General features: G+C 43.3%; 1 protein-coding gene across 1 annotated transcript in view; it reads right to left on the bottom strand.

The window, feature by feature from the left end:
- LOC311108801 (unconventional myosin-VI-like) overlaps positions 1 to 19453 on the bottom strand; it is a 107044-nt gene that overhangs the window by 56524 nt on the left and 31067 nt on the right. The window contains exons 5-12 of the mRNA XM_084151563.1: positions 17100 to 17229; positions 16435 to 16540; positions 15680 to 15735; positions 15489 to 15586; positions 14880 to 15044; positions 12441 to 12521; positions 5111 to 5291; positions 2111 to 2255 (exon numbers count right to left, since the gene is read on the bottom strand). Of these exons, the coding sequence (XP_084007689.1) occupies positions 2111 to 2255; positions 5111 to 5291; positions 12441 to 12521; positions 14880 to 15044; positions 15489 to 15586; positions 15680 to 15735; positions 16435 to 16540; positions 17100 to 17229 (962 nt within the window). The remainder of the gene's footprint in view (positions 1 to 2110; positions 2256 to 5110; positions 5292 to 12440; positions 12522 to 14879; positions 15045 to 15488; positions 15587 to 15679; positions 15736 to 16434; positions 16541 to 17099; positions 17230 to 19453) is intronic.

Here is a 19453-nt window from a genome sequence, read left to right as displayed (position 1 = left end):
TTTTGTTGTTATTCTGTCTCTCACTGTTCCAAATAAACCTACCATTTAAATTATAGACTTATCATTTCTTTGTCAGTGGGCAAACTTACAAAATCAGCAGGGGATCAAATACTTTTTTCCCCCTCACTGTAAGTCATAAAAATAGCCCCGCAGAGAGAGCCAGTTCAAATCCCCCACCCTTTATAAGTATTTTCCTGTAACTGTACTCACACATTGCTATTGATTATCGAACACACAACCCTGCCATGCACTACCAACTGAGCCACATGGGACCACAAGGCATTGTACACCACTAACTCATTGCTTATTATTACGCCCTACGTAGGAAATAGGGTGTCATTTAGGAAGCACACATAAAGGCAAAGCCAGGCCCATATAAACCAGCACTTAAAGCACAAGTACTGTGTAAAAGTGTCTCTCGCTCCACAGATAAAACAACAGACAAACATTAGCGTGGGAGGGCGGGAGGGTAATTGCAGGTAGCGAGTGGCTTGGCATTCAGGTTGGCGAGCCGAGTGAGCGCCAAACTGCCCATACAACAATCACAGTCAGGCATTAGATAGACTGAGCCACGGCTAAATAGATGCAAGGCCATGGTGTAGATAGAGATAGGGACTGTGTCCCAAATGGCACACTATTTTCTATATAGTGCTCTGTCAAATGTAGTGCACTATATAGGGCAGGGATCATCAACTAGATTCAGCCGCGGGCCGATGTTTTCTTGAGCGGATGGTCAGGGGGCCGGAACATAATTACAAATAATTTGTAGACTGCAAATTTTCCGCAAGAAGCCCAAACGGATATAATATTTGACTAAAACAATAATTTCAAACCTTGCTTACTTTTATATACAATCACATATACAGTGTCACTATTATGCGTGGGAATACTTTGGAACAGATTTTCAAAATGAAAATCACTTGGAGCTGATTTCCTGGTGTTTTTACAGTATTTTATGTCCAACAATAAAATTAAAATAACATAAATGTATATTTTGGGGGGGGCAAAATAAAATCACCCTCAGGCAAAATTCAGCCCGTGGGCTGCCAGTTGGGAACTAGGGTTGACCCCATTTAGTCGACTGGTTCATTGTTTGGTCCATTGTTTGATCGATAGGCTGTTGGTCAACCATTATTGTTTTGTCAAGCAGTGGCATATATATTTTACAAAGAATTATGGCACACAAGACACCCGTCTGATTCAGGCCTGTCTGAGTGGACTAATCCAGACACCCGTCTGATTCAGGCCTGTCTGAGTGGACTAATCCAGACACCCGTCTGATTCAGGCCTGTCTGAGTGGACTAATCCAGACACCCGTCTGATTCAGGCCTGTCTGAGTGGACTAATCCATTGCGGAGGCCGCGGGGATGGCACACCAGTAGGTCATTACCATAATTTATCATCTACAATGTTTTTTTTGGTTACGGTAATTTCTGTTAATGCATCCAATACTATTATTACAGTCTTACCGTTGTCATTGTAGGAGTGGACACGTTGTTTGCAGAGCGCACAACCTAGGCTACACTTGTTTCCCACAGCAACATGACTTTATTGTTTCCCACAGCAACATGACCTTATTGTTTCCCACAGCAACATGACCTTATTGTTTCCCACAGCAACATGACCTTATTGTTTCCCACAGCAACATTACCTTATTGTTTCCCACAGCAACATGACCTTATTGTTTCACATACCAACATGACCTTATTGTTTCCCACAGCAATATGACCTTATTGTTTCCCACAGCAATATGACCTTATTGTTTCCCACAGCAACATGACCTTATTGTTTCCCACAGCAACATGACCTTATTGTTTCCCACAGCAACATGACCTTATTGTTTCCCACAGCAACATGACCTTCTTTCTTCTCTGCATGTAATACTGTGTTTCTCTCTCCTCTCCACTGCTCAGCTCTAACTCTACCAGTGGTGTGTGTGTTCGATCATCAACAGGAGAAATATAGCAGGGCAGAGGGAGGGAGGGAGTTTGGGAGGGAGGATGCATGCTTGGCTGCTGCTGGCTGATGCTGCCTTGTGTGTGACAGAGTGGCGCTCCTATTTTTAACTCTCAGCACAGAGAGATACATGACCTGGGCTATGGTGACTTACTTGATAACTGTTCCTTTGGCGCCCCCTGCTGTGGTGAGCATGACCCTGGACGTGAGGCTGACACTCAGGTCCTGCTCTTCCAGACCCAGAAGCACAGCACAGTACTCCACCGTCTGACTTGACTGGTTCTTTATGGTGCAGCCGCCTGGTGGAACAGACATAGAGAACGGTAACGTTATGAGTAGTTAGTAATGTTGTTAGTAACGTTGTAAGGACGATGTTTAGATGTTGTGAACGACTAGTAGGAATTTAGCTACTATACAGCTGTCATTCAATGTCAAAGTCAAAATGTCAAGAGTGATTTTATTAGAGATTGAGCAAGCTCTGACACTGGGTAAATGTGCAGATAGTGAGTGCACATACATTGCGGTAGGTAGCCTAGCGGTTAAGAGCCATTAACCGAAAGGTCGCTGGTTCGAATCCCCAACCCGACTAGGTGAAAGAAATCGGTCGATGTTCCCTTGAGCAATTGCTCCTGTAAGTCGCTCTGGATAAGATAAAATACTGTCACTAGCTATGGGCCTATCATTTTTTTTTAAAGCACTAGCTACATATGGAGATTCACCTTGGTCTGGTCTCAATAATATCAGGACAAAGCCTGCAATCAATCTCACATGATTTATCAGTGCAGACTTAACCTCCGCCAATCTATTTCCTAATCCATTTCCAAATGAAACATTATTCATAAATGATTCCTGAACCATAGCACTCCATCACTATGCAATTCATAAGTCACCTACCATGCCAGCCAGGGGTGGACCAGAGGGGGGATAGTGGGAAAGTATGGAGGGGATTTGATGGACAGTTCTAAGGATGACACAGGAAGGAGGGGAAAAGGAGACCATAGAGAATGATAGAGGCCTCTAGTGGCCAAAAGGCCGTATTAGCATGACCTTTTTAATGTAGTCAACTGGGTTGGACTTCCAACTTCATTGGCTGATTCCTCCTGGTGACCCTGTTGGAGTCATGTCCAACCGGGTCATCAGGAGGGATCAGCCAATCGTGAAGAAGAAAATGGACTACTTCAAAATGGAGATTGCTTTAATGGCGCTGCCCATGCTGTCACAGACGCTATAATGGCACAGATACAAAGATTAGTCCTCATCCTCTATGGGAGGACAGTTTGGTGGCGACACAGGAAGGAGGGGATACGGGGGACAGTTTAGGGGTGACACAGGAAGGAGGGGATAAGGGGGACAGTTTAGGGGCGACACAAAAAGGAGGGGATAAGGGGAACAGTTTAGGGGCGACACAAGAAGGGATAAGGGGGATAGTTTGGTGGGGACATTGGAAGAAGGGAGATAACGGGGAAAGTTGTAGGTGCTACACAGGAAGGAGACCCTCTCAAAGGAGCAGAGGCAGTATATCCTGTGTTTCATGTTAGGGACAGGGAGCAGCAGGACAGTTCACATCTCATGTTCATTATCTTCTCTGACTGGACTCTTTGCTTCGGTCTGCTGTAAAAGCGTGCCCACGGGAGACTCCCGCTGAGTACAAACTACTCTTTTTAAATGCCACCATGCTGTGCCTCTCACTTTACTTCCAGCGAGGGGGGGGGGGGGGGGGGGGGGGGCTGAAAGCCACTACGTTAAAGTTTTACTCTGATGTTCAAAATAAATGGTTTATTCCCATAGAAATGTGATCTTCCTCTGGGTTGTCGGGAACAGCATGTGTAATGTGGAGTCAGTGAGTAGAGGAGAGCCCAAGACATTCACAATGTAATGCATCAGTCCTGACAAATAAGAGAATATACTAACTTGCTCTAACAATACAAATCTACAAGATGATTCTGTAAGATATTACCGCAGATGACTACAAAGAGCGACATTCACAAAGAGACACATGAGAGTCATTTCATCAGTTACTCCGATGGCTTTGTATTAATAATGAATGGGGAGGAGAAGGACTAGTCCCCAGCGTCCGCGGTGTCTGTAATGGCTCTTTAATAGTGAACAAACGCCCTTTCACAGACTACAACAATGGTGCTTTTCCATTGAGACCCCCACACCAGTGGGCCGCCAGTGTTTTATGTTAATGTGAGCTCTAGTGTTATGGTGTTTCCATCAGGAGTGTGACACTCAAGACTTGTGGTGAGCAGAATCAACAACCTCTGCATCATTCACAGAGCAGGGTGTCCTGGCGGACCACAGCAAAATGGCATCTGCTGCCCGGACACAACGAGAGGATTGTTTTTGTGGGTAGACTAGACAGATTACTTCTTCATGCAACAACACACATTGAGAATATGCCAAGGTATCTGCCAGCTCTGTGACAAAACTTTATTAACTACCACTTTCTCAGCATCCCTTAGACTTCCTGTCCTGTGCCCTGGTCCTTTACTCATATTGTCACTGCACTGACAGAGACGGCTGTGTCTTTGTTATTGGTTAGTGTACCAAATAGTGTGTGTTCTGGAGCAATGTAGTCTGACAAGACATCTCATAAGCCAGCCATGTGTTAAAGGGATACTTCGGGATTTTGTCAGATGAACTCATGGATACCATTTGTATGTCTGTGTCCAGTATGAAGTTAGAGGTAGTTTCGTGATGCAATGCTAACTAGCATAAGCGCAGTGACTGGAAGTCTATGGGTATCTACTAGCATGCTAACAGATATCCATAGACTTCCAGTCATTGAGCTAACGCTAGTTAGCAATTGCGCTAGCTAGTAACTTCCTTCAAACTGCACACAGAGACATAAAAATGGTATCCACGAGTTCATCTGACTAAGGGAAAGTAGATAAAGGGCCTCATTGCCAAAATTCTGAAGTATCCCTTTAAGAAAGCTTGCATACAAGCACGCAAAAAACAATTGAAACTATGATGAGCAGTGAGTGAGTGTGGGTAAGAGAGCGAGAGAGATATACAGAGAGCGAGAGAGAAAGACTTGGCTCACCTGATGTGGAAACTATAGGGAGTGAGAGAGAGAGTGAGTGAGTGAGTGAGTGAGTGAGAGAGAGAAATAGTCAGACAGAGACCGACCAACCGTCACCCTGCTTACCTGATGTGCTCCCTGCCTCCTCAAAGTCGATGTTGCCCAGGTGCAGCACTCCGGCCACCACCCTGAACAGGTCCAGCTTCTCCGTATCATCCAGGCCGATCTTCTTCATGGCCCCGCACATCCTGTTGAAGTCCCCCTGGTCGTCCAGCAGAGGGTCCTTCAGGGGCCCAGCCTTCAGGTGCTGAGGAACCATAGTGGGGAGAGAACGGGTCAGTGGCCGCCCTCACCCGGGGCTTTGTTTAGACAGGCAGCCCTATTAATTTGACCAATCATGTCATCTCTAAAAAAAGATCTGATGTGAAAAGATCTGATGTGACTGGCCAAAAGACCAATTAGTGGAAGAAATGTCAGAATTGGGCTGCCTGTGTGAACGCAGCCCCTCTCTCTATAACCTTAACTTTAACCCTTCGGGAACCCAGCTTTCAGGTGCTGATAGACAATGGGGAGAGAATGGGTCAGTGACCAGGGTCACACACACTTCACAGAAGGGGTACTGTCTCAAAGATCATAGGCTTGCATTGGAGGCTTGAAATAAGCTGTGTCAAGTCTGTGTCCTAAGGTCAATAAAATAACAAATAACGTCTCTAATTACCCATAAAGTAAAAATACCATCTGTCTACCTCACTGAGGTTTTCTTTGACTTGGTGAAAGTGTTTGGATCTGAGATGAGGCATGGGCTGCTATTTGACATGTAAAATTGGGACTTCAAGTTATAATGATAATTTGTTATGGAATTAGCACAATAAACCTGCATGAAAGATAAAGTACATCACATCTTCAACTAGCTGCAGTAGGAAGAGAAGCAGGGATAGTAAGTTCGATCACACACCTGGAAAACCAACCACACAAGAACAATGTCACAGTACGATGGTATACTGGCATAGAAATGATAACATACTGTAGCTTCTAACACCAGAATAGAATGCCAGATAAATGGCTTTTACCAACATCAAAATGAAATGTCTGAATAAGACCCATCTCTACATGCAATTTTAGACTCTTGAATTTATTTCAACTGACATTATTCTGTAACTGAAGGTGATTACACTCGTTTATTAATTTAAACTAAGTCAATTAGTAATCTTTTTCTGTACACCATAAAGTACAGAGCAGAAATTGCCTTGTAAACAACAACCATAAGTTACAGTGATTTAGGGAGGCTGGTGTACAGGAGCAGTTTGTTCTTCTCTATAGAACAATTGATGACCTAAGGCAGGGTTCCCCAACTGGCCGAATTTGGCCCGCAGGTGGTTTTAAATAATACATAAAAATAAATATATATATACAGTGGGGAGAACAAGTATTTGATACACTGCCGATTATGCAGGTTTTCCTACTTACAAAGCATGTAGAGGTCTGTAATTTTTATCATAGGTACACTTCAACTGTGAGAGACGGAATCTAAAACAAAAATCCAGAAAATCACATTGTATGATTTTTATGTAATTAATTTGCATTTTATTGCATAACATAAGTATTTGATACATCAGAAAAGCAGAACTTCATATTTGGTACAGAAACCTTTGTTTGCAATTACAGAGCTCATACGTTTCCTGTAGGTCTTGACCAGGTTTGCACACACTGCACAGGGATGTTGGTCCACTCCTCCATCCAGACCTTCTCCAGATCCTTCCGGTTTCGGGGCTGTCGCTGGGCAATACGGACTTTCAGCTCCCTCCAAAGATTTTCTATTGGGTTCAGGTCTGGAGACTGGCTAGGCCACTCCAGGACCTTGAGATGCTTCTTACGGAGCCACTCCTTAGTTGCCCTGGCTGTGTGTTTCGGGTCGTTGGCCAAGATCTCGCGATACATGGCCCCATCCATCCTCCCCTCAATATGGTGCAGTCGTCCTGTCCCCTTTGCAGAAAAGCATCCCCAAATAATGATGTTTCCACCTCCATGCTTCACGGTTAGGATGGTGTTCTTGGGGTTGTACTCATCCTTCTTCTTCCTCCAAACACGGCGAGTGGAGTTTAGACCAAAAAGCTCTATTTTTGTCTCATCAGACCACATGACCTTCCCCCATTCCTCCTCTGGATCCAGATGGTCATTGGCAAACTTCAGACGGGCCTGGACATGCGCTGGCTTGAGCAGGGGGACCTTGCGTGCGCTGCAGGATTTTAATCCATGACAGCGTAGTGTGTTACTAATGGTTTTCTTTGAGACTGTGGTCCCAGCTCTCTTCAGGTCATTGACCAGGTCCTGCCGTGTAGTTCTGGGCTGATCCCTCACCTTCCTCATGATCATTGATGCCCCATGAGGTGAGCTCTTGCATGGAGCCCCAGACCGAGGGTGATTGACCGTCATCTTGAACTTCTTCCATTTTCTAATAATTGCACCAACAGTTGTTACCTTCTCACCAAGCTGCTTGCCTATTGTCCTGTAGCCCATACCAGCCTTGTGCAGGTCTACAAGTTTATCCCTGATGTCCTTACACAGCTCTCTGGTCTTGGCCATTGTAGAGAGGTTGGAGTCTGTTTGATTGAGTGTGTGGACAGGTGTCTTTTATACAGGTAACGAGCTCAAACAGGTGCAGTTAATACAGGTAATGAGTGGAGAACAGGAGGGCTTCTTAAAGAAAAACGAACAGGTCTGTCAGAGCCGGAATTCTTACTGGTTGGTAGGTGATCAAATACTTATGTCATGCAATAAAATGCAAATTAATTACTTAAAAATCATACAATGTGATTTTCTGGATTTTTGTTTTAGATTCTGTCTCTCACAGTTGAAGTGTACCTATGATAAAAATTACAGACCTCTACATGCTTTGTAAGTAGGAAAACATGCAAAATCGGCAGTGTATCAAATACTTGTTCTCCCCACTGTGTATATATATATATACACACAGTCCCAGTCAAAACTTTGGACACACCTACTCATTCAAGGGTTTTTCTTTATTTTTAAAAAACTATTTTCTACATTGTAGAATAATAGTGAAGACATGTAAACTATGAAATAACACATATGAAATCATGTAGTAACAGAAAAAGGGTTAAACAAATCAAAATATATTGTATATTTGAGATTCTTCAAATAGCCACCCTTTGCCTTGATGACAGCTTTGCACACTCTTGGCATTCTCTTAACCAGCTTCATGAGGTAGTCACCTGGAATTAATTTCAAATAATAAGTGTGCCTTCTTAAAAGTTAATTTGTGTAATTTCTTTCCTTCTTAATGTGTTTGAGCCAATCAGCTGTATTGTGACAAGGTAGGGGGAGTATCCAGAAGATAGCCCTATTTGGTAAAATACCATGTCCATATTATGGCAAGAACAGCTCAAATAAGCAAAGAGAAACGACAGTCCATCATTACTTTAAGACATGAAGGTCAGTCAATACGGAACATTTCAAGAACTTTGAAAGTTTCTTCAAGTGCAGTCGCAAAAACCATCAAGCGCTATGATGAAACTGGTTCTCATGAGGACTGCCACAGGAATGGAAGACCCAGAGTTACCTCTGCTGCAGAGGATAAGTTCATTAGAGTTACCAGCCTCAGAAATTGCAGCCCAAATAAATGCTTCACAGAGTTCAAGTCACAGACACATCTCAACATCAACTGTTCAGAGGGGACTGTGTGAATCAGGACTTCATGGTCAAATTGATGCAAAGAAACCACTACTAAAGGACACCAATAATAAGAAGAGACCTGCTTGGGCCAAGAAACACGAGCAATGGACATTAGACCGGTGGAAATGTGTCCTTTGGTCTGGAGTCCAAATTTGAGATTTTTGGTTCCAACCGCCGTGTCTTTGTGAGACGCGGTGTGGGTGAACAGATGATCTCCGCATGTGTATTTCCCACCGTAAAGCATGGAGGAGGTGTTATGGTGTGGGGGTGCTTTGCTGGTGACACCGTCTGTGATTTATTTAGAATTCAAGGCACACTTAACCAGCATGGCTACCACAGCATTCTGCAGTGATACGCCAACCCATCTGGTTTGGGATTAGTGTACAAAATAGTAAAAAAGAAAGAAAAACCCTTGAATGAGTAGGTGTGTCCAGACCTTTGACTGGTACTGTATATGTATTTATTTATTTATTTTATGTGTGTGTATTTACAGTTGAAGTCGGAAGTTTACATACACTTAGGTTGGAGTCATTAAAACTCGTTTTTCAATCACTCCACACATTTCTTGTTAACAAACTATAGTTTTGGCAAGTCGGTTAGGACATCTACTTTGTGCATGACACAAGTAATTTTTCCAACAATTGTTTATAGACAGATTATTTCACTTATAATTCACTGTATCACAATTCCAGTGGGTCAGAAGTTTACATACACTAAGTTGACTGTGCCTTTAAACAGCTTGGAAAATTCCAGAAAATTCATTTGAGTCAATTGGAGGTGTACCTGTGGATTTATTTCAAGGCCTAACTTCAAACTCAGTGCCTCTTTGCTTGACATCATGGGAAAATCAAAAGAAATCAGCCAAGACCTCAGACATTGTTTTTGTAGACCTCCACAAGTCTGGTTCATCCTTGGGAGCAATTTCCAAACGGCTGAAGGTACCACGTTCATCTGTACAAACAATCGTACGCAAGTATAAACACCATGGGACCACGCAGCCGTCATACCGCTCAGGAAGGAGACGCCTTCTGTCTCCTAGAGATGAACGTACTTTGGTGCGAAAGTGCAAATCAATCCCAGAACAACAGCAGAGGACCTTGTGAAGATGCTGGAGGAAACAGGTACAAAAGTATCTATATCCACAGTAAAAACGAGTCCTATATCGACATAACCTGAAAGGCCGCTCAGCAAGGTAGAAGCCAATGCTCCAAAACCGCCATAAAAAAGCAAGAGTACGGTTTGCAACTGCACATGGGGACAAAGATCGTACTTTTTTGAAAAATGTCCTCTGGTCTGATGAAACAAGAATAGAACTGTTTGGCCATAATGACCATCGTTATGTTTGGAGGAAAAAGGGGGTACTTGCAAGCCGAAGAACACCATCCCAACCATGAAGCACGGGGGTGGCAACATCTCAAGACATCAGTCAGGAAGTTAAAGCTTGGTCGCAAATGGGTCTTCCAAATGGACAATGACCCCAAGCATACTTCCAAAGTTGTGGCAAAATGGCTTAAGGACAACAAAGTCAAGGTATTGGAGTGGCCATCACAAAGCCCTGACCTCAATCATATAGAAAATTTGAGGGCAGAACTGAAAAAGCGTGTGCGAGCAAGGAGGCCTACAAACCTGACTCAGTTACACCAGCTCTGTCAGGAGGAATGGGCCAACATTCACCCAATTTATTGTGGGAAGCTTGTGGAAGGCTACCCAAAACTTTTGACCCAAGTTAAACAATTTAAAGGCAATGCTACCAAATACTAATTGAGTGTATGAAAACTTCTGACCCACTGAGAATGTGATGAAAGAAATAAAAGCTGAAATAAATCATTCTCTCTACTATTATTCTGACATTTCACATTCTTAAAATAAAGTGGTGATCCTAACTGACCTAAGACAGGGAATTTTTACTAGGTGTCATGAATTGTGAAAAACTGAGTTGAAATGTATTTGGCTAAGGTGTATGTAAACTTCCTATTTCAACTGTATATATACACACACACACAGTATATTGCCCCGAGTGCTGTTAAACCATTGTACTGTGACGTTCTGGTCCAGCCTAATGCTGGACACAAAATATGTTGTAATTTTGACCTCAAGCCCTAAACTACAGAGCAAAACCACATCATGCATTTAAAGAGAGAAAGCATGCAAGGACCCCACAACACTCAGCACTGATGTGAACCCTGAGACAAAAGATAATCCCAAAATTCACATCATAATAAAATCTTCAAGAAGTAGTCCTTGTCACGGCACCAAATCTATAAATCACCTGATTGTCCTGAATTATATAGAGAAGCAGTGTAAAGAGACATATAACCTTGATCAACACAAGGGACATGGTATGGTACAATGTATGGGCTAGGGTTACAAAATTCTGGCAATTTTCCAGGATTTCTGGAAACTGAATTCTGGATTTCTGGTAAAGTTACCAGAGTTTTGCAACCCTAGTACGGGCTTATCATATGTACTGGCAATAAACATGAAGGCCTTATTCAGCATTTGTCACAACACGATGCTCTCCAATAGGCCAAACACAGCATTTATCATGAGCAGGTGCTTCCTGAGATCAAAGGTATGATCCTCCATGATCATATAATAAGATCCATGGCTCTCTGGAGCCTGCTTTGTCCAGCTGTGAACCTTGAAAGAGGGTAAATGCAATACCTACCTGTACTGTACCTACCATCTAAAAGCTTCACCTGAATATAATCTGCTAAATTTAAACACGCTGAAAACTCAACCGCAACAAGTACTCATAATCTCTTCACTTACTTGGCAGTTTTAACAATATAAATATCATTACTGATATTTCTATCCTTTTAACCTAAATGCTACTATTACCGTTACTAAAACATACGTCATCAGCAACTCTATTAAAAAACATTATCTGACTAAAAACGTCCATACCCAGAGAGACACTTCTTCTACTCCCACTGATGTCCCCAACTAGCCTACACAGAACAAATGAATCATCACTGTCCCTCAAGGGGAGAGAAAAAGAGGCATAGTGTTGTCCAGGTCATTTCTTCATAACAATACTAATGAATTACAGTGAGTCCTGAAGGGGTTCCATACACACAGCTGCAATAATGGAGTACTTACAGCTGTATGCATAATTAATCAAAGGGAGAAGGCAAAGCAAGGAAGTCATTTCGTTGGGAGGATAAATAATTCTCATTGATGCGGTACATTACATCTATCCATACGGTCATGTCAGTGGCTCCTTTCCTAATTCAAATGTTTGCTGCTTATCTGCATCACATCTCAGAGAACAACATTTCCAGAGGTAATATACAAGGGGTTTTATTCTGACCAGAATGAAAATAAAACAACTTGTTGGCTCCTTTGTGGGAATTTAAAAACGTTATAAGTAAAACATGTCACTACTGGAAGCCACTGTATCCATAGACCAAGACAAAAAAAAAAGATCCTTCTTTGACTGAGCAGGCCATTAAGTAAAGGTAAAAGCCATTGAGACAGATGGGGATAGAAAAGTACATTCTGTTCACTCTCTCCGCAGACAGAGTTGTGCCTAGTGCATTTCCAATTAGTTCTGGAGATGGGAAACCGTCTGTCATTAGATAGCAATGGGAATCCTGGCCAAAAACTACGGATCAGAGGGAGGGTTTCCTTCTGTGGTTTTCATGGATATTGGAATACTTGGAGTAGTGAAGATACAATTAAACCAATATAGGGGAGAGATGGTGAGAGATTGAGAGAAAGAGAGTGAGGGAGGTGAGAGAGATTAAGATATGTACCGTACCTCTGGGCTCTTCCGGTTCTGAAGGATCTGTTTGTCTGTGTCCTTGTTTGCAAAGAAGCGAGTGCATCCTCTGTTCAAATACTGCAACATAGACAAGAATCAGCAAACAGCAGCAGATTGCATGGATCAATATACTGCAGTATGACATAGTTTTTACAACACCTAAAACATCTATTGAATATCCCATCAAATCGTATTTGTCACATGCGCCGAATACAACAGGTGTAGATCTTACAGTGAAATGCTTACTTACAAGCCATTAACCAACAATGCAGTTTTAAGAAAGAATACCCCCCCAAAATCCCCCAAAAATACAATATAAAATAATACGAAATAAAAGTAACAAATAATTAAAGAGCAGCAGTAAAAATAACAATAGCGAGGCTATATACAGGGGGAACCAGTACCGAGTCAATGTGCGGGGGCACCAGTTAGTCGAGGTAATATGTACATGTAGGTAGAGTTATTAAATTGACTATGCGTAGATAATAAACAGAGAGTAGCAGCAGCGTGGTGTACTGATGTGGTGTACTCCTCAATGCCATCGGAAGAATCCCGGAACATATTCCAGTCTGTGCTAGCAAAACAGTCCTGTAGCTTAGCATCTGCTTCATCTGACCACTTTTTTATTGACCGAGTCACTGGTGCTTCCTGCTTTCGTTTTTGCTTGTAAGCAGGAATCAGGAGGATAGAATTATGGTCAGAATGGCCAAATGGTTGCACATTTAACATGCTGGTAGAAATTAGGTAAAACAGATTTAAGTTTCCCTGCATTAAAGTCCCCGGCCACTAGGAGCGCCGCCTCTGGATGAGCGTTTTCCTGTTTGCTTATGGCCGTATACAGTTCATTGAGTGCGGTCTTAGTGCCAGCTTCGGTTTGTGATGGTTTAACATGATCGTCAACACATCACAGACACCATGCATGACCAGTTGCAATACGGGAAACTTAATGACTTTCGAAAGTCAAAGTAAAGTAATATATCCACATCACTGTCTCTGTGTGGACTCTAATACAGAGCCGTGAGCATTCACCATTGTTCACGGCAAATTGTTTATATTTGGCACAAAATACCTTTATCCCTCTCCGTATTTGCTTTTGTGCGACTTTTAATGACTTCTCAGTAGCCTGCTCTCTTCCTGCCTGTCACTAGAGATAGGCCTGATGATGAGCGCGACAACAACTTCCCAGGTGGGTAGGAGAGAAAAACAGAACAGAACAGAACCCGGTGGCTTATCTTGTTTTCTACGAGAGGAGTCATTCTCAGCTGAAACGGAACAAAGGTTTTCATTACAGAGATATGCCTTTGGGAGGATTCTGTATCTCTCACCCCCTTCCCCCTCCACCTCATTTTTTGTTTCCAGATCAGCAGAAAAAAAGTTAAAACAGATGAGACTATTACAGGAGGGTAGCTCGGTCAGGCAGAACTGCCTTGCTTACTGCCCAGAAGAATCGCATCACTGGACAGATAGAAATAAGAGCAGTACTGCAAATGACACACATTTTATGAGAATATGAGAGGGGAGATGTAGGCTACCTCCGGAGCCACGCTGAAATTATGTATGTATGTGTCAGCATTGAAGTTTGATTTACTTAAATCCTATATTTTCTCTGCAACTTCCTTTCTGTCTAGCTGCTCAAATCCAGTTTCAATTCAGGATCCATTAGATGCAAATCTGTACTGGATGTGAAAGAGAGGACATTTGACTTATCTGGGTGCTGTTGTTAATTCTATATTCTAATCTGCACCTCTCGCAGGATGTGCCTGAGCCCTCTAAAATTTCTGCCGAGAGCCAGGATCTCCAAACGTCAATAGTAATGTCCAAGTTGAATTGGATATCAGCAAAAATGTCACTGCAATTATCAATGCATCACTCCATTTGTATATCTCAATTACAGTGGACAATGTTGCTGTCAAGAGCTGGAGTCAAAGCACCTCATATTCCTGAGGCTGAGAGGGACCAGAGGCTGAGAGGGACCAGAGGCTGAAAGGGACCAGAGGCTGAAAGGGACCAGAGGCTGAAAGGGACCAGAGGCTGAGAGGGACCAGAGGCTGAAAGGGACCAGAGGCTGAAAGGGACCAGAGGCTGAAAGGGACCAGAGGCTGAAAGGGACCAGAGGCTGAAAGGGACCAGAGGCTGAAAGGGACCAGAGGCTGAGAGGGACCAGAGGCTGAAAGGGACCAGAGGCTGAGAGGGACCAGAGGCTGAAAGGGACCAGAGGCTGAGAGGGACCAGAGGCTGAGAGGGACCAGAGGCTGAAAGGGACCAGATGCTGAAAGGGACCAGAGGCTGAAAAGGGCCAGAGGCTGAGCGGGAACAGACAGGGAACTTTAAAAGAGGGGCTCAATAGTGGACACAGCAGGAGGAGAGTTTTTACAACGTATACACTCTGGAGGGACAAGACACATGGAACAAGGCTGGCCCGTAGGCCCCACTCACCCTGAAGGCGTCTGGGGATTCCAGGTGGAACTTGGTCCTGATGTCCTCGGAGGCTCCGGCACACAGCCGGTAGAAGATGTGGTAGTTCCTCTCCTCGTGGCTCTGCTGGCAGATCCTGGATTTCTCCAGCAGGTAGTGGGACACGAAGCCTCCCACCACAGTATTCTGAGTGACACAACAACACAGGTTCAATTAGCATCAGAACTGGGTTCAAATACTATTAGAAATCATTTTAAATATTTAAAGATGCAGTCTGGGATCTTAAGCACTTACAAATTTGTAAAATATTGCACAAATTGGAATTCGGAACATCTTATACGAATTGCTAAAAATATTAATTGAAATGGATGACATATTACTCAAAAGTACTGGCTGAAATTACACAAAAGCTCGAGAGCATCACTTTAAGCTGGGCTTTATTGAGCTTGCCTGGTGCAATGGAAATAACAGAAGTCTCAAAACAGTAATCTCCACCCATCTGGCACGCGATGCAAGCCAAAGCAGACAAAGTATTTGAAAGAATTGTCAAATCGTATTTGAACACTATTTTGGTGTTGTTGTCTGATGATTTCATTGATAGTGAATTATTCTACAGTGGTGCTGCTGTACCTTTTCGTTGAAGTGGATCTCTACAAACTTCCCAAAGCGACTACTGTTGTTATTCCTGACGGTTTTAGCATTCCCAAAAGCCTCTAGCAGGGGATTGGCTGTGGGATTGATGAAGAAGAATAGCAATTAAAACACAAATCCATACAGTGTGGTATTAGGTCATGCTGCTGGGAAGTGAAATTCATATTTACCTTCAACTATTCTCTCATCAATATCTTGACCTGTTCCATAGGATGTTGTCAAGTATCTACAGGGCAGAAAGAAAGAATCAGAGTTAATGGGGAAGTTCACCAACTTTTACATATGACCTTATTTTCACTCTTTCTGTTCTTGTAGTTGATCCCCCAAACCATTTTTATTTTATATTTTGTTTCGTTAGAGGTTGTCACATTTTGCTGAGTCATCAAAATGTGTCTACCAATTTCCTCTGTAATGAAAAATATATATAAAAAATAAAATAATAATAATAATAGGGATCAACTACAAATCTTATAAAGAGTGAAAATAAGTCTACAGGTAAAACTTTGTGAGCTTCCCCTTTAATGTGAATGTGAATACTCTCAGAACATACTTATTTTACATAAACAAGTACAAACAGCCTGCCAGATCAGACTGGGTATGCGTCCCAAATGGTACCCGCGTCCCTATATCAGGGTTCTTCAATTCCGGTCCTGGAGGGCCGAAACACCTCTGTTTTTCATCCTCTCCTTCTAATCAGGGGCTAATTCAGACCTGGGACACCAGGTGAGTGCAATTAACTACCAGGTAGAAATAAAAAACAGAAGTGTTTCGGCCCTCCAGGACCGGAATTGAAGAACCCTGCCCTATATAGTGCACTACTTTTGACTAGATCTGGTAAAAAAAATTATGCACTACAAAAGGATTAGGGTGCCATTTGGGACACATCCTGTGTGTTGACGATACACAGGAAATGTCATGACTTTACCGGAGGACAAACTTGGTATTTTCAGTCTTCCCGGCACCAGACTCCCCGGACACGATGATGGACTGGCTCATCTTCAGCACCCTCATGTCCCTGTACGCCTTGTCAGCTGACACACAGAGACACACATCCAGACAGTGTTTACAGTTTGTTTACCCTCTCCTTTTTCTCAGTGACACAAAATGTATCTCAATGGGATCATAAATTAAGCCTATGGTTGCATTAGCCATGCAAACTGTACAATAAATGCTCCTTGTACTTCTAAATCACATGCTAGATGACACAGTATTTATTGTTTATCCTTTACCTCAGTGATATACAACTTCTCTGAATGGAATCCTCAAGACGATGTTCGCATTAGCAAAGTCAAACTGCACAATGAATGCTCATTGTTAATAGGTAGCTAAATCTCACTGATAAGCAAAGACTGAGAATACTGTGAAAATGACTATAGACTGCTCTCTGGTGGACAGATGTGGAAGTGTAACACAGCCCAACAGTGGCACAGAGAGACATTGTGTTTGCGTCCCAAATGGCACCATATTCCCTACATAGCGCACTACTTTTGACCAGAGCCCAATGAGCACTGCTCAAAAGTAGTGCACTATGTAGGGAATAGGGTGCCATTTGGAACGCAGCCTGTGTGTTCCTTCCTCAGCAGTTCTCACCAATAGCATAGACGTGGGGCGGCAGGGTGCCCAGGGACCTCCCATGGTACTGTTTAATGGTCTCTGGAGTGTAGAGCTTCGGGATGTCATAGTAGGGGTTCACTGCTATCAGGATATTAGCTACAAACGTCTGGGAGAAAAACAAAGAGAAGTCAGAAATACACTAGTACACTTATAGGAATCTGTTTTTAGCAAGACGCTGTACTTAAAAATACACATCCAATGCTGTTGGGAGAGAAAACTTGTGTTGATATAACACCCAGCTTTTTCTCAGTGACCTAACAAAACACTGCTAAAAGGAATTAACACATTGATATCTGCCTAACACTCTTCCATTGGACAAAGCAGGCAGTTCCTCACTGCAGCCACTAGATGCCACCTGTTGGAAAACAAGTGTCCCATCGGTCTCCTCTCCGCACCTGCTGGCATCCACGTCCCTCTGCCTCCCACTGTCACCTCAGAGGACCTAATTAAGTTCAGTGGGGAACAAGATAGCGCTCCCTGGCTCTGTTCTGCTCCCTGGCTGATTACAGAGGTCACCTGAGCCTGGGTTGGACACAGGTGCCAGCAGTGAGACAGTGACAACAAGAGCTAGCTGTGTGTGTGTGCCACTGTAACTGCCCTCCCTCCCAGCAGACACCTGGCAGCCCAGAGTGACAATGACAAGGCCATCACGCCCTGGCCATCACACTGACAAGCAGGGAGGGAGGGGACACACCACACCACAACACATACAGTACAGTAGGCACAGAGAGACTGAAGTGGCAGGGCTGTAGCATGATAATGATGAGTGGGTGTTCTATTGACATCACCCGTGCTGGTTCAACCTGTGGCCTGTTCACCATGGTGCACAGCTGTTTAAAACCAGATTGATGAGGCAGACAGCAGGATATACAGTGGGGAAAAAAAGTATTTAGTCAGCCACCAATTGTGCAAGTTCTCCCACTTAAAAAGATGAGAGAGGCCTGTAATCTTCATCATAGGTACACGTCAACCATGACAGACAAATTGAGAAAATGTTTTTAATGAATTTATTTGCAAATTATGGTGGAAAATAAGTATTTGGTCACCTACAAACAAGCAAGGTTTCTGGCTCTCACAGACCTGTAACTTCTTCTTTAAGAGGCTCCTCTGCCCTCCACTCGTTACCTGTATTAATGGCATCTGTTTGAACTTGTTATCAGTATAAAAGACACCTGTCCACAACCTCAAACAGTCACACTCCAAACTCCACTATGGCCAAGACCAAAGAGCTGTCAAAGGACACCAGAAACAAAATTGTAGACCTGCACCAGGCTGGGAAGACTGAATCTGCAATAGGTAAGCAGCTTGGTTTGAAGAAATCAACTGTGGGAGCAATTATTAGGAAATGGAAGACATACAAGACCACTGATAATCTCCCTCGATCTGGGGCTCCACGCAAGATCTCACCCCGTGGGGTCAAAATGATCACAAGAACGGTGAGCAAAAATCCCAGAACCACATGGGGGGACCTAGTGAATGACCTGCAGAGAGCTGGGATCAAAGTAACAAAGCCTACCATCAGTAACACACTACGCCGCCAGGGACTCAAATCCTGCAGTGCCAGACGTGTCCCCCTGCTTAAGCCAGTACATGTCCAGGCCCGTCTGAAGTTTGCTAGAGTGCATTTGGATGATCCAGAAGAGGATTGGGAGAATGTCATATGGTCAGATGAAACCAAAATAGAACTTTTTGGTAAAAACTCAACTCATCGTGTTTGGAGGACAAAGAATGCTGAGTTGCATCCAAAGAACACCATACCTACTGTGAAGCATGGGGGTGGAAACATCATGCTTTGGAGCTGTTTTTCTGCAAAGGGACCAGGACGACTGATCCGTGTAAAGGAAAGTATGAATGGGGCCATGTATCGTGAGATTTTGAGTGAAAACCTCCTTCCATCAGCAAGGGCATTGAAGATGAAACGTGGCTGGGTCTTTCAGCATGACAATGATCCCAAACTCACCGCCCGGGCAACGAAGGAGTGGCTTCGTAAGAAGCATTTCAAGGTCCTGGAGTGGCCTAGCTAGTCTCCAGATCTCAACCCCATAGAAAATCTTTGGAGGGAGTTGAAAGTCCGTGTTGCCCAGCGACAGCCCCAAAACATCACTGCTCTAGAGGAGATCTGCATGGAGGAATGGGCCAAAATACCAGCAACAGTGTGTGAAAACCTTGTGAAGACTTACAGAAAACGTTTGACCTGTGTCATTGCCAACAAAGGGTATATAACAAAGTATTGAGAAACTTTTGTTATTGACCAAATACTTATTTTCCACCATCATTTGCAAATCAATTCATAAAAAATCCTACAATGTGATTTTCTGGATTTGTTTTTC

This window comes from Coregonus lavaretus (assembly GCF_964263955.1).
Source record: "Coregonus lavaretus genome assembly, chromosome: 33".
NCBI lineage: Eukaryota > Metazoa > Chordata > Actinopteri > Salmoniformes > Salmonidae > Coregonus > Coregonus lavaretus.
The sequence above is the reverse complement of the archived record's forward strand: the minus strand, read 5'-3'. Positions and strand labels throughout refer to the sequence as shown.